Below are 15229 nucleotides of genomic sequence, written 5' to 3'. Positions count from 1 at the left end.
CTTTCTCTGTATTGCTGCATCCTCTGACATAATCTGCCAGCCAAAAAAAATTAACCTTTAGGTCAGTCTCAGAGACTTGCACAGCAGAATTGGCAGCAAAATCTACTTGGCAGAAAGAGTTCTCACTGAGAACAGTATTTGTTACTCAGTTGGGTCCTTCACAGGTTATTTCTTTATTTACATTGATGGGAAATATACAAATGTGACATTTTAAATTAACACATAGTGATTTTTTTAGTCATTTTTTAGATAAGAACTAAGGGACTTGTGGGTTCTTTTCTTGCTATGTTAGTGAGAGGGATAAATGAAGCTGTGCACACCTTACAGCAGTACCCCAGCAGGATGGAACCTAAAACAAGATTAAAAAGACACACATCTTAAAGAGAAGACATCAAGGAAATAGCACCATGACCAGAGAGGTTGTTTTGCAATGCAAATATAAAAATGTATGGGGAAAAATAAATTACTGATGTGACAATTACATTAACAATCTATTGTTGTTGTTAGACTTTTGGCTTGCCTTGTAATCTACAGCTATTATATTAATGAGATGAATAAAAATTGATTGTATTATGCATTAGAGAACAATCTAATTTTAACTAGCATGGGTGGGCTGTTGTTTTCTAGGTGGTTTATTGTTATGGTTTGGACTGGTTGAAGATTTGTTAGACATCGATTGGAAAATGTCATTCTCTAACAAAGAGGAAATTAAAAATTGGCATAAGAATTAATACGACCACTGAGTGCTAAACTGATAAAGGCTTTCAGAAACTATTTCAGCAGTAGAGATCAGGTGATGCCTCATTAACTACCCCAGATTTCAGAAGAAATATTGTTGCATAATCACTTTAAAATTCCTATGCTAATTAAAATTTTGCTTTCTTTGGCACTATTTTGTTTCTTTCAGAAGTTCAGTAGTACACCCCTTGCTAGAACTATTGCAGCTGTGTCCTTTTCAATTGTTCATATTTACACCGAGAGACTCCCCTTTTTTTGCATTCTGTTGGTTTGCTCAGCTTCTTCAGAGCTTATGCAAAGCAGCAACCTTCTGAGCCTGGACCTCCTATTAGTACAGTCAACTGCACCTCTGAAGAGGTTTCTGATAGAACCAATCATATTTTTTCTATTGTTAAAAAACAATGATTGTGAAAAATCACAGGTTTGCCATATTATGACTCTATTTTTGTGTACATTATGTCTCTGTTTTTGTGTGCCATACAGCTCTGGCTGAATGATGCCACTTAACTCACTGACAAACCATCAAATCAGAAATTTAGGTGTTCCCAAATAGCACTAATTCAGTGAACAGATAATATTTTGCATAACTTTTTTTATGAAATGCAAAATATTCATATGCATATGTGTATATATATTAATTCCTAGATGGCTATCCTAAAGAGGAAATGGTTTACAGATGGAGGAAAAATTCAGTGGAGGCTGCTGACCAGAAATCTTGGAGACTCTATCAGTTTGACTTTATGGGTCTCAGAAATACTTCAGAAATTGTGAAAACCTCTGCAGGTAAGAATTATACAAATGGTAGTGCTTTTTCTGGAATTCAAATTATTTAAAAATATTTCTCCTTGTTTTGCTTTCATTCAAGTGCATATTGATTTTAATATGTTCCAATGTTCATTTTAGAAGCTGTAAAGTTCAGACCTCAAAAATACTGAATTTATCTTGATTTTTGATAATCTCTACTCTTCTAGTGACTTCACAAACAGAAAAAATAAATGTTTGCTTGATATGGCTGTTTGTTGTAGACTTGAAGTTACTGTATGATTCTCATTCCTCATTTATTAGGCCACTCCTTTGTTGACTCTTGTCTTTACCATAAATTAAAGAGAAAGATTTTGAGCACAATGGTGCTCAAAAGTACAGACATCTTCTGTACTTAATAATTCAGAAAATGGCTTAATATTTTTCTTAATATTTTAAAGACATAATCTTTCTCAGTTGATAAATGCCTTTGCTAGTGACCTTACCAATTGATTGCAATTAAAATCTAATGATACCGATTCTATTTCTTTTGAAATCTTGCTGATTTTTATAATAAAACAGATTACTGTGTATAAAAAAATTAAATGGAATACATTATTTGAACTGGATAAATTGTGGTCACACCATGTCTAAACTTTATACATGACTGCAGTAAGCTCAAATAAGTGATTTGGTACGCTTCTCACAGCTGCTGAGGGAATATGCTAGAAGCAACCTTCTACTTAACAGGTGGTGAATTTTTGAAAAAAATCTAATTTATTTTTCAAAATATAAGCAAAACTAAGCTATTATTTTCAAAACACTGTTAATAACATTAATGATTAAAAAAATCCTAAATCTATGAAACTACTGCTGTTTAGTCCTGGCCCACTCACTAACATCAGCAATGAGTTCTTAAAATTGGATAGTAATTTTTGTAATGAAAAGTCACTATATTTTTAGTGAATTTGTTGAGCTGCTGATTTAGCAGAAAAAAATGTTGCTAAGATCACACATGTGAAAGTTCTCTTTTGTTATGGATACAAAGTCTTTTAATTTGCAAGTTACTCAGGAATGCAAATTTCCCATAAATTGACTCAGGTACAAAATACTAAATTGTTAAAATATCTTGTATGTGGTTTAACCCTGGCTGGCAGCTTAACCATGCAGCTGCTCACTCACTTTCCCTGGTGATATGAGGGAAAGGATTGGAAGAATAAAAGCAAGAAAACTCATGGGTTAAGATAAAGATAGTTTAATAGGGAAAGAAAAAGCTGTGCACCCAGGCAAAGCAAAACAAGAAATTAATTCCCTGCTTCCCCTGGGCAGGCAGGTGTTCAGCCTTCTCCAAGAAAACAGGGATGCTGGAACTGGATGATCCTCAAGGTCCCTTCCAACCCAAGCCATTCTATGATTCCATGAAAAAGAATTACCAAGTTAGTATAACACCAGTGTTTTGATAAACGAATCTATTTAACTCTGCCAGGACAAAACCATATTTATAGTGGTCTTACTTAAACAAATGGAAGGATAATGTGGAGCAAAGAGGACCCTATTTTCTATGTTCATTTTAGCATGTGCCCAGTTCTTATTAAGATAAATGAGTTTGCACAATATTTTTGTATAATTGCTCTTGCTGTTTCTGCTCACCCATGTTTGTGAGTGCAAAATCCAGCAGCAGTGTTGAACTCAAGTTACTGGAACCACGTGATATTTCTACTCTCCTAGAGGCATCACAGTGACAGAAAGTTGTTGACAAACTAAATCTTATTCAAATACTGTAACCCCCACCCCCCCTTCAAAAAAAAAAAAAAATCAAAAAGCCCAAAACAAGAAAAAACCCTGTCAGGAGATTGTGGAAGCTAACTTGGAAGAAACAATGTAAAATGCATGTGTCAGATTGTCATCTGGAGTTACTAGGTTAGAAAAATGAGTAGTGCATTTCATCAGATTTCCAAACAAACATATGAGAGACATGAAGAATAAACCCCTGAGTTCGCCTATGGACTTGAGTTTTCAGAAAACACACTACATTTTGTTTTTCTGTAGTTTAAGGTAATTTCAAAGGCCAGATTTACTGAATGTCAACAATATTTACTGTCAATAGCAAACCAGGGCCAGGACTTAAGAAAAAGCAAATACATTGGAAAACTTTGAGTAGTGTAAGGAGTCCCAAAATAGAGGGAAGGGGCAGGACACAGTGCAGTATGTCTCTGACAGAATCCTGTAAGTACCTGTTATGTCTATATGTATGTGAACAAATAGGATAAAGGGGCATCTGTACTCTGGGACATGCCTGTTTACTAAAGTAAAGCCCTAGCCAAGAAGTTTGAGAATTAGGGAACCCACAAAACTGCTGTTTCCTACTGTTTGGACAATCTGTGTTAAAGGGAGGTGGCAGCTGCTCCTTATGGGTGTTACATCTCCTTTACAGCCACGCCACGGGGGGCTGCAGGTGGTCAAAAATAGATGCCAAGTTCTGACATGGAAGATCTGTGACATTTTTGCACTCAAGCTACCTGGAGAGGGAGACTGCCCTGACGCTGCCCCTAGGACACTATGGGTGTAGGACTCACTCTGAATTTATGCTGCTCCTCAGGGAGAGCCATTCCTGCCCTGTGCTCTGGTCTGTCTGGGGCCCCTCTGAGCCCTGTGGAAGCCCATGATGGCCCAGCAGACATCACCCCTTTGCAGGCTCAGGACAGACAGGAGGAGCAGCATTGTTCAGGGTGCTTCACAGGGGATCATTCTGACTAATAAGGTGGAGTTAGGAGAAGGGAAGCAGGCTGGACCACCAGCAACTTTCTGAAAAAAAATGAATTAAAAGAAAAAAAAAATCACCTCTTCCTCCCAAGGGAAATTATGGATACTACTATTACAGGGGGAATTTAAAAGCAGACTAGGCATAGCATGAGAAGATCTGCGGCAGAGACCAGTCCTGCACTAACAGGAGATGGATTCAAAACCCTAACTTCTTTTTTGCTTACACCTTCCTGCTTGTTTATGACACTATTGCTTCTCACTAAATTACATCTATATAACGTGAGAGCTGCTGCAGTGCTACCTTTCTCTGTCCAGCTTGGGGATCTCTTTTTAGCTCCTCTTCAGCCATGTTCTGGGTGTAATGAAGAGAGGTCACACTGACCACACAGCAACTTCTGCTGTTCTTCATTTGCATTAAGTCCTTTCTTGGTCATTTTCATGACAGAATTATTACATTTAAGACTTGGAAGTGTTTTGGTTTTTGATTTTTTCCAGTCTTTCCAAACCTTTTTCAGACATTTAAATAACCTTTATGTTAATCTATGACAATTTCAGAGGTACATGATTAAGAAGCCAGCTGTCACAGGGTGCACTTCTGAAATCTAAGCAATAAGAAAAATGTCATATTTTGCACTGAACCAGCAGTGGCTTAAATTATTGACACAGTGTTGTACTTTGCACTTTTTTTACAATAATCTGGCAGCCAAAAAAAGTCTTCATTGCCACCTGGAAGAAGTGTACACCTTTCTCCTGAGGGTATTTTTTTTTTTTAATTCCATGCTAAGGTACAAACACAAAAAAAAAATTAAATACCTACTGCAAATGCTTATTGCATGCAAAATAAGCAGATGTCACTGTGCTGGTGGTATGGTCATGAACCTTTATCTGGAACCCTAACAAAGTTCTCACTGTCAGGTGGTATCAAATTAATTCACAAATACTGAAAAAATCCCCTGTTGCCATCTGGCAAGGTACTCAGATACTGTAACGAGGACACTACGCTTGCTACAATGTCAAATAAGGCTGACAAAGATAATTAAAGTGGCGGGAGTACTAAGCCCCTTGTGAAAAGAAAGGACAAACTGCATGTATAGAAAAAATGTACCGATTTTAAAACTGCAAGTCAGCCATTGGAAAGGTGACCAGGACAACAGGAGAGAGAAGAATGTCATCTTTAAAAGCACTCTGTGTGTGTTTGTAGTAAACTTCAAGTTTCTGGGTCCTGGACATTCCAAATACACTTGAAGGCAGTGATGGAGTGGGACATAGGAGTGGAATAAAAACAAAGACCAGGAAAAACCCACAACAAAATTATGGATGATTCCACAATTAAAGCTCATGGAGTGAGTTGTAGTGTTGCTTGCACTTTTCTGTCTTCCTCAGAAAGTGTATTCTTTTAAAACCACTTATTTTTTTCACACTGTTAGAGAAACACAAATACCATCTAACTCTTGAATCTTTTTCATTTATTTGAAAACTTCTTTGCACCATACCAAGTATTGTTTGTGTTCTTTCCCAGATGCCTTTAGACTCAGAGATTTCTGCAGTTCAGAGGGCCTTTGCATAAATAAGTTCAAGTTAATTCATCAGAAATAGAAAATACCAATAAAAACACCCTATTTAAAAAAAATTATAGCTGATTATTGCAAATTATATATATATAAAACCTGACAGAAGGCTCCATTTCATAGATTCTGAATTATCTATAGCATTAAACTCAGTAAATAGCCATAACAACTGCCATAAGAAGGAACACCTTTGTTCACATACCATAGATGGGTGATGATTAGTGGAGTCTGCTTGTCATACAACTTCTAAATCATCCCTTATGTTTTGAAATTGCTGTTTCATGAAGTACTTCAGCTTAAATGATGCTCTCAGCCCTGTATCACAGGGCTGTAAATCAAGGTTGATATCTGTTGTCACAGATTTAGATAAAGCTCTTTGGGCCATACTAGTAGCAACACAGATTAAAGTACATATTCTCTTGCAGAGTACTCAGTAAATGACAAGTACAAAGCTACTAAAGAACAAAATAAAGCAAAATTTTCTTTCAAGAAAATGCAAATATCTACATACATATATACATGTATGTATACATACAGAGATTTATCCAGAGGAAATGGTGCTCATGACTTTCTCTTCTAATAGGTGTGCAAAGAACAGCTGACTTGAGAAAGTATTTCAAAACAGTCACCTTTGCTTACTGTCACATGCTCCCAGATCACTTAGCTGTAGGCACAGAGAGCCCACAAGAAGTACCCACACGAGATGAGCCAGATTGACCAGTCCAGGGCTGGGAAGCAGCCCAGTCATCCCCCCATAGGTCCATGCTGACAGGGCAGGACCAGCACCATCCCAACCATCAGACCCACAAGGAAAGGCCAGTGCCAGCGCAGGCAGATGAACTCCTTTGCTAGAGGAAGAGGTTGCAAGACAGGTGGCAAAGAAGGGTGGTCAGAGGCTTATCAAAGCAACTGGAGCCTGTTCGTCCCCTATGGTCTTGACAATGAGTGGAAAAAATGCACAAAATGCCACAGTGACTGAATGCAATTGCATCCATACATATTTCTTTTTAATGATCTGTTTCAGTCACATCCTCATGTGCCAGCTAACTCATCTGAAGATATTTATTTAATGAATATCTGTAAAACCTATGGGTTTTAAAGTCATCGACATTTTTAATGTGCCACTGAGTCTTGATGACACAACAGAAGGCTCTTGTCATCTCTGTTCTCCTCAGGACAATTATGAATTTGAAGATTTTTTTTCCCTCAAATGCTGAATTCATTGGGATCAAGAAGACATTACACTTACTGTATTTCACAGACTGTCTTTAACCAGATGGCATCCTGAAGCAGACAGGTGGAGACTCAGAAAAATACAATGCACCATTTTAAGATAGTGTCTATTTTCACTTACGCGGCATTGCAGGATCTTTGCCTCTTTCACATTCTCCTGGTTCCCGACAGGACAGGGTTAATTTTTTGCAGTGGCCAGTATGTGGATGTTATTCTATACCACTTTCATTGGGAGTGGAGGGAAAGGGACTCCAAAACCACTGTAAAATTCAGAATGTTCATATAGTTTAAGATGAGTTTGTGTGTGGTACCAAATATACACCTGGATTTGAGCTGGTTCTCTCATTCTTGGGCTGCTTTCAGAGTAACAGAATAATACTGTAAGTCTTTTGCCTCGGCAGAAATCCTGGAATAAGGGAATCACAGGACTTACTTTCTGACAGTAAATACCAACAGAAAATTAGTCTGGTTATAAGAAGATTTAGCAATAATCTTTTTGTTGACAGAGTTTTTATCTCTGATACAGTATTTGGAATAAAGCAAATCCCTTTTTAGCGGAGAAATCAACAGTATTGACTTCTAAAAAATATTAATTCACATGTCAAACAGCAATTGATCAGCATGAATATTTTGAATATTTTAAAGATTTTCTAAGAGAAGTTTCAATTTTTAACAGTAATTCATATAATAGTCTGATAACCTTGCCATTAGCTACTCAGATTAGAAATGCAATCAATAAATATACCATTACTAATTATACTTCTAGTCTATTAAAGCATTTTCCTATGTTGCTTGCAAGTTTGACAGACATTCATGGGAATAAAAATGTTTATTTGCCCTGAAAATCCAGTACTTGCCCTTCTTGTTACAAAGATCTCTTCTAAAACTCATAGTAAGACATCTTCTGAAGAGAGTGATTTATAACTGCAGCAACAGCCTACTGAAGTTAATGGAACTTTTCCCTGGTGCTGGCCTGGGATCAGATCTTGAAATGTAGAAGCCTGAAACTGTACATTTAATGTGAGTAATTCTTTAGTCACTAGAAACTGGAGAAAGCTCAGCTTAATAATATGAGTGGGATAAGTATAACATGCTCTAAAAATACCTTCCCTCTTCACAAATAGTGCAGAAGATAACAAGAATAAGAGGAGCAGAGAGAATATTACTCCTCTCCATACTTTTAAATTCAGTAGAACTGCATATATAACTGGTTTCATTCTTATGCTTTGCCTTGCAGAGACAAATGCAATGTCCTTTGTATAGGTCCTTACTGCAGCAAATGATGAGAGATAAGAAGTAATGAGAAGCAATTTTACTTCATAGTAAAGGCAAAAGTAGAACAAAAAAATAGACAGTAGAAGACTTGGGGGCAAGTCTTCACCTGCATTTTTTCTGTAGGGAAAATTTCAGTAGGAAGCAATTTTTCCTTAAAAAGACATCCAGTTGTCCTTGTTAAAGGACTTCAAGTTGTCCTTTTTAAAAGACTTCCATACTGTATGGAAAAAAACACAGTCTTTTTTTCCATTATGTTTTCTTTCAGCTGCTGCCTTTATCTGATAGTTCCATATTTTGGAATGTTTTGTATGTGTCTGACTTTAAGCTTTAAGCTTCCTTAATTAGCGTCCCCATTCACTCATCGAGTGACAATACTATATTTATTTGTTGCTCCTCTCTGCACATGGAGTCCTGATCTCCTGCTCCCTTTTGCTGGAGCTACTTAAATTTCCATTCTAGGACAGCTCACCAGGACAGGTAGACATCAAGGTTGACTCTCTTCTCCAGTAACAATAAACCAGACCTTGGGATTTTATCCTGAGCTCCCCTCTAAGCTTGAAAGATGATTGGATATTTAATAGCAGTAGGAAGCACAAAGTAAACCCATTACAGAATTTAGCACAAAGGCTAGCCAAGTCACTCACTTGAGACATAGGGACTTTGGTCTCACATGTCCTGGTGCTTTCACCAGAGATCACAAGGTAAAAAAACAGAAGTCTGTAATTGCTTCCATGTTTTGCTAGGAAAAATATTTTGGTTCCTTACTTCTAAAGAGCAGATTTGTGAATTCTACATAGCAACAGAGACCTTCTGATAGCAGTCAGTTCTCATCTGCATTTTTCCTGTCCAGCCTAGATGACACTGAGGTAAGCTGATAGCTTTTAGGAGTTCATTCTGAGATTTCCAGCTCTCTCACTTGCTGCTCCCTGCAGTCATAGCAAGGTTTGATTTGTGAGGATAATTGTGTGGCCAGACATTGCCAAATAAGAAGACACATTGCCATTTTTAAGATACCCAGACTTTTACAAGTAAAACCCTTGATCTGCTGAACTATGTTTATAAAGGCAGTAATGGGCTGTCATGGTGGCTAAAGCAGTAGGGAGAGAGGGAAGTATTTCCAGGGAAAAGACACCACGACTGCAGTCAGAATGGCTTTACAAGTGTCTCTAATGTACAAAATACAAAACAGAATTGGATCCATAGGTTGACTTCTAATTAGGTGCACAATGTAGACAGAATATTTTGACTCAAATTGTGAAACATATCTTGACCTGCACTGCAGATTGATGATGTAATTTCTGTTATTAATATCACTGTGATGGGGGTGGAAATATTACATAAGAACTGTGAACCTGTTTGCATTTATTCAGCTGAGAACAGCCTTCTATACTTGCTGTTCCAGCACCTCTGGCTTTGATTCCTACTTCTCTGTCATTGCACTGCTGTATTGGTGATTTATGGTTGGCTAAATCAAAAGCTTTATATTAATGCAGACTGTGAAGGTTTGGCCTTTGGCCAGGGTTGCACAGTCACTAAAATGTTATCTAAAAGTCTCTCAGAAGCAGAAATTGTATTTAATTTAAAACTCACAGTATTGCAGAGGATATTTTATATTTTATTCACTTGTGAATCTGCAATCTTAATGAAAATTTCAAGATACAGAGAGTATAGAAGAGCTATTCACATGCTGCAGAAAGGTGCTAAGTGTCCTTTTAGATTTTAATTTCCCATAAACTAACAAAAATTGCAATACAGACTAGTTACTTTCTAGCAAGATCTCTCTAAATTTAGTCTTTACTCCACATCAGGGTCATGTTTCCAGATTTCTTTCATGGGATTGTGGAAGCTCTTTCCTCTAGGACCCTTTTCTACAGCTAATATTCACAACATTCAGATCTTGTTCATAATAACAGCTCCATTTCAGTCAACACCTTCTGCTTCAAAGTTACACTGTCAAGAGCCAAAATCTCTTCTATGATTAGTTGCCTGATGCTGGATTTACCCACTCTCTACTGAAGCCAATATTCATCTTACCTTTGTGTGCCAGAAAGTCTAGCACATACAAGCTGTGCTGTCAGATAGCTAAGGAAATGGCACAGTACAAGAATAAGCCTTCAGAAAGTTTCCAAACCTTCCAGCAAATGCAGCTAAAGTGGTGATATGAGACAATCTAAGAGCATTCCAGAAATGTAAGTAAGCCTGCCATGACAAGGGCTGCCACAGCATCCCTTAGAAACCCAGAGGTGAATCCTTGGCACTGGCATAGGGTTATTTGGCAGTGACAAAACCCTCACCTGGCAGCAGTTACCATGCATTGCAGTGTTTACAAAATAATTTTGGCAGAAGACACCAAAATTTGCTCATTACATCAGAAAAAAATTAATTATAGTCCAGTTGAGAAAAACTGAAGGTGTGGACCAGAGATCCATTGCAGGGAAATATATAATCCCAAGAGTACAGGAAGGTGGCATTAGGACAAGGATCTCAAAATAATCAAGTGATTTGTACTAATATCTGCCAATGTCCTTGTGCTTCTGGAAAGATAAATCTTCTTGAATACACTGCCTTCTTGAATGAGCCTTGTAAGTGAATCTGTTTAGTGTTTTAGACATTGTTCTATAAAACAAGGATCAACTATAATAGTAGGCAATATCCTTATAGAAGATAATTCTGCATAATAATGGGGTATTTCCTTCCCAAGCTTTCTTTCAAAACCTTTTGGTCTTTCTGAGAAATTACAGTCATGTCTTTATCTTCAGTGGAGAGGAAAATTAAAATTTTTCATTCTGATATGACCCCTAAAGACTGATATTTAAAAGTCTACATTTAGCTGTTCTGAACATCTGTACATTGCTCACCAATTTCAAGACATTTAGAACACATTTATTTTCTTCACCAGAAACAATCCACAGCTACTCCTCTTCTACTTGTTTTAAGTGTCTGCAACTGCAGTAGGTTCACTTCAGGTTGTACAAATATTTCAAGTCTGTGTTGGACCTGGGGGACACCCTGCTCCAGCTTCCCCTCCCCACCCCCAAACAAAGCAGGGCATGGTGTTGTATCAAAGGAGGATGGTTTGTTTTTAGATAAGTGTAATATACAGATTTTCATCTGAGAAGTACAGAACCACCACCCACATCCTAATTCAAGTCAGTATCATAGTTAATTGCAAACCTCTTATAGGTAGGAGCAGTTAGAGTGAAAAAAAATCTGAAGCTCTTTCTGCTCTTCATATCCATAGCTTCAGGCATGTCCTTTGCATGCTGTAAACAGACTGCCAAATTATTCCTTCAGTAATATTGATTCAAAACAAAAATTTTCTTAGAGTAATGAAGTACAAGTATTATAGAACTGCAAAGCAGTCTGAAGAGAAAAAAGAATGTGCACCTAATTCATTGCTCACTGCATGCAGATTGCTATGAAACACATAGAGATCTCAAAGGATAAAGAATTTAAATTCTCATGCATCTTTGGACACTTGACAAAATAACACATCTTTAGGCAAAGATGAAGCAAAGCATGCAGATAATAGTTTTAGCACTTATCTTGGTCTACTTGGATTTGAATTTTTCTCTGTCTAGTTAATTTTTTTAATAAGGATACATTCCAGAAAAAAAAGCCCAATGTATAAAATATATGTCTCTTAATACCAAAAAAAAGATTAAAATGTCTGTTTTAGTAATACTAATTTCACACTCCCATTCCAAACTCTACTTCATCCTTATTCCTCTGTTCCTCCTTATTCCTGTGTTCCTCCACTCAGAGGGAACATGTCTGTTTGCTTTTCTAAATCCTTCATTCAAAAGGAAGAAAATGTGGCAAATGTTGTGTGTGTTAACACAATAGATAAAGAGAGAACCACATTAAAATGTGAAAAAATCTTTTTGCAGCTTTCTCTTGTTTAAATAGAGAGAGTTATTTCTAAGGACACATCTTGAGCATCATGTTTGAAAAAGAACAAGTCCTTGAATAGATTTCCACAGTGCCTGAAAGGATCCTCTCAGCAAACTCTGAATTTAAGGACACCACTGGCTAACACTCATGGAATTAATTAATGTTTTCTATAATTCAAGCTGTCTCCAGAATGTGTCTGCTTATGAGACAGGCATCATCAAAAACTTTTAAGGAACACACTTGGACTGTCTTTACTGCTTGAAGTCACCAGAAACATTGAGGCAGGGAAAATGTTGCCCTGTGGTGAGATCATTCCCTTTGCAATGAAGTGCATCCTTGAAAAGTACTGTCAGTGCTGGACTGATGAAAGCTCCCTCCATCACCTTCAGGCAGCACTAGGAAGGGTGCAGAGCTGAACTTTGGTACCCTCTAACATCAAATAAAGCAGCTGGAAAGTGTTTTGGTCTTAACATTCTACACTGTCACTTACAGGTTTTGAAATTTTAGGTTTAGCCATGTCATCTGAGATAACAAAAGCCCTTTTAACTCAGCCGTAGCCTCAGCATTCATTTCAGGCCAAAGTCCATTGCAAATGGTGCTTAATCCTGTTCTCTAACATCATGTGTTTAAAAATCAGATCCATGGTGACATGTGCAGAGGACAGTATTGCAGAATGCTAATAAATACCCTATCATCAAGGAAGGGATGGTCCTTAAAACGTAATACAAAGTTTTCCCATTGTCACTATCTTAAAATAAAAGTGCATTTTCATTGGATTCAATTTTTTTTTTCTCAAAATCTGACATTTGTGTGGCAAATAAATCTTAGAATAAGGGAACTCCAGAGAAGTCCAAGAATTATAGCAAACAATACATTTGTTATTGCTTCTGGTTTTGGTAACTTCCAGCTGCGTCTGATATTGGAGTGTCAATGTGCCCTTTTTTTACCCTATACTCAAAATCATTTATAAAATATGAGAACTGCTGACATCTAATCTCAGTTGTTTGGAGGAAAAAATTTACTCTTGTAGCTTTATCTGAGACTGAACCAGTGATAGCATCCTGAAACAGTTTCAATCCCACTAATATCATATTAGGCATTGCATTATAAGGTAACTTGTGAACTTTTTTTTGCAGTTCCTGAATTTATACATAAATGCCCATTTTTCTCCACTTCTTCCCAAAGTTTTTAACAAATTAACACGAAGAAAGTCTGGTTTCAAGTGTTGCATATTGTGAAAGTAACAGTTTCTTGAAGAATGCTGTAAACATAACTTTGAAGCCTTAAGGATGAATTGCTGAAAACAAATTTTGAAGACCACAGCCCACAATTTTCTTGAGATAATCTTTCTCTGACTGCAAGATTCTTGTATAACCCTATAATTGGTATTTGGAAGTGTTTTCTTAGTAGTCATACTGGTTCAGAAAAAAAAATACAGAAAATTTATTTATTATCTGCTTGTTGTAAGCTCCAAGCTGATCCCATAGAGTAGATGTGAGATGCTATTATGATTTTCAGCTTTTCTTCAGAAAGCTTCTGTGAAAGGCAGTGAAAATTAAGTAACTTTAGCATTATGTATTTCAAAAAGCACCTTCATCTTATCTTATTTGAATTTCTGTAAGTAAAGAAGGACATAAGTAATTTCTGAGTTGAATTGAGTAAAATAATGAAAATAATGTTGTTGAAGGTTTTTTTCATTGAATTCATGCTTTTGATTCATAAATCTTTCAGTACATTAAAATCTGTGTTTGTCATTTTTGTTGCTTTGGTTTTGCTTTGTTCTGAAATACATTTTTTATTCTCCCATTTAGGAAAGCTGACAGCCAGTAAAGGCACAGACAGTGCCATTGTGTTTGATGCACCACAAAAGACTGACAAATTATTTATTGGAAGTATTCAACCAAATACCAAATAAATAACAGCAAATTCATTTGACAATACTCAAGGACATTCTTAGAACGTTATATTAATCAAATAGGGGATTAAGTGTTCTTCAGTCCATCACATTTCTTAATTACAATTTAAAACTTTTAATCATGGGATGAGATTGAACAAAAAATATAGTTTATGCCTCCTGGTGTTGGATCAAAACCACCTAAGACACACTGTGAATAGAAGCAATTACTTATAATCTCTTTATGCTGGTTTAGATGTAAAAAAATCAAAAATCTCTGCTTTGACCAATTTTATGCCAATTTGACTCAAACATGTCAAATCCAGCTTGTATTTCCACACCTTGCTGTCAGGCCTTTTTGCTTGTTTCTCTTTTTCTTTCCCACTTCTTTGTACCAAAGTCCATTTTCTCTTAGCACTACTGTCCTTCTTCCCATGCTAGTTTGCTTCTACTGTCCTTTGAACACATGCTTGAATCAGACCTCCCTTGACCTTTTGCCACAGCCCTCCTGCCTTGTTCTTGGCTGTTGTTCTTTCTGTTCAGCACAGACATTGCCATTCTTTCCCTACCCAGAGGTGCAACACCATCACCTGACAAGGGTCATTCTGTATTAGAGCCATGCACATTTTCCTGACTCAGATCTCTCCTGCCACCCTTCAAAAGGGACCAGGACACAAGCTGTGGGTTTTACAGAGCTCTGGAGTATTCAGTATCCCTCACTGGCAACACATCATTATGGCTGTATTTCAGCTTTTCTACACAGTCACACATGTAGATCCAGGCAGATGGAGCAGTGCAGAACCAGGGCTCTGAGAAAGGTCTCAAATAAAGATCATCAGTAAACTATTGTTGAATGATTGCCAAATTAGTGTTTGGAATGAGGAGGTATCAGGATGCAATGATAGGTCTGTAATGCAGCATAAATAAATCAATAAAGATCTAAGATTTCTGTTTATAAAAATCTAATTCTACTATTCTAAGGAGAAAAATGGAATCATAGATAATTAGCAGATATTTGTGACAGCAAGGACAATGGGAGAGATTGGGTAAGTTCTCAGAAATAAAGTCAGAAAGTAATCTTTGCTCAACCAAAAATTACCTTAGTTCAGCATTTCAGGAATAA

At 36.9% G+C, this 15229-nt stretch overlaps 1 protein-coding gene across 2 annotated transcripts in view; it reads left to right on the top strand.

Moving 5' to 3' along the window:
• The window catches only part of GABRG3 (gamma-aminobutyric acid type A receptor subunit gamma3), a 297534-nt gene that overhangs the window by 242140 nt on the left and 40165 nt on the right, over window positions 1-15229 (top strand). For both annotated transcript variants that reach the window (XM_039725756.1, XM_039725755.1), the window contains exon 6: window positions 1384-1521. In XM_039725756.1, the coding sequence (XP_039581690.1) occupies window positions 1384-1521 (138 nt within the window). The remainder of the gene's footprint in view (window positions 1-1383; window positions 1522-15229) is intronic.

The sequence above is a fragment of the Passer montanus genome, unplaced genomic scaffold, assembly GCF_014805655.1.
Source record: "Passer montanus isolate IOZ18808 unplaced genomic scaffold, ASM1480565v1 scaffold56, whole genome shotgun sequence".
Taxonomy (NCBI): domain Eukaryota; kingdom Metazoa; phylum Chordata; class Aves; order Passeriformes; family Passeridae; genus Passer; species Passer montanus.
Note: the sequence above shows the minus strand (reverse complement) of the source record. Positions and strands in the feature narration are given on the sequence as shown.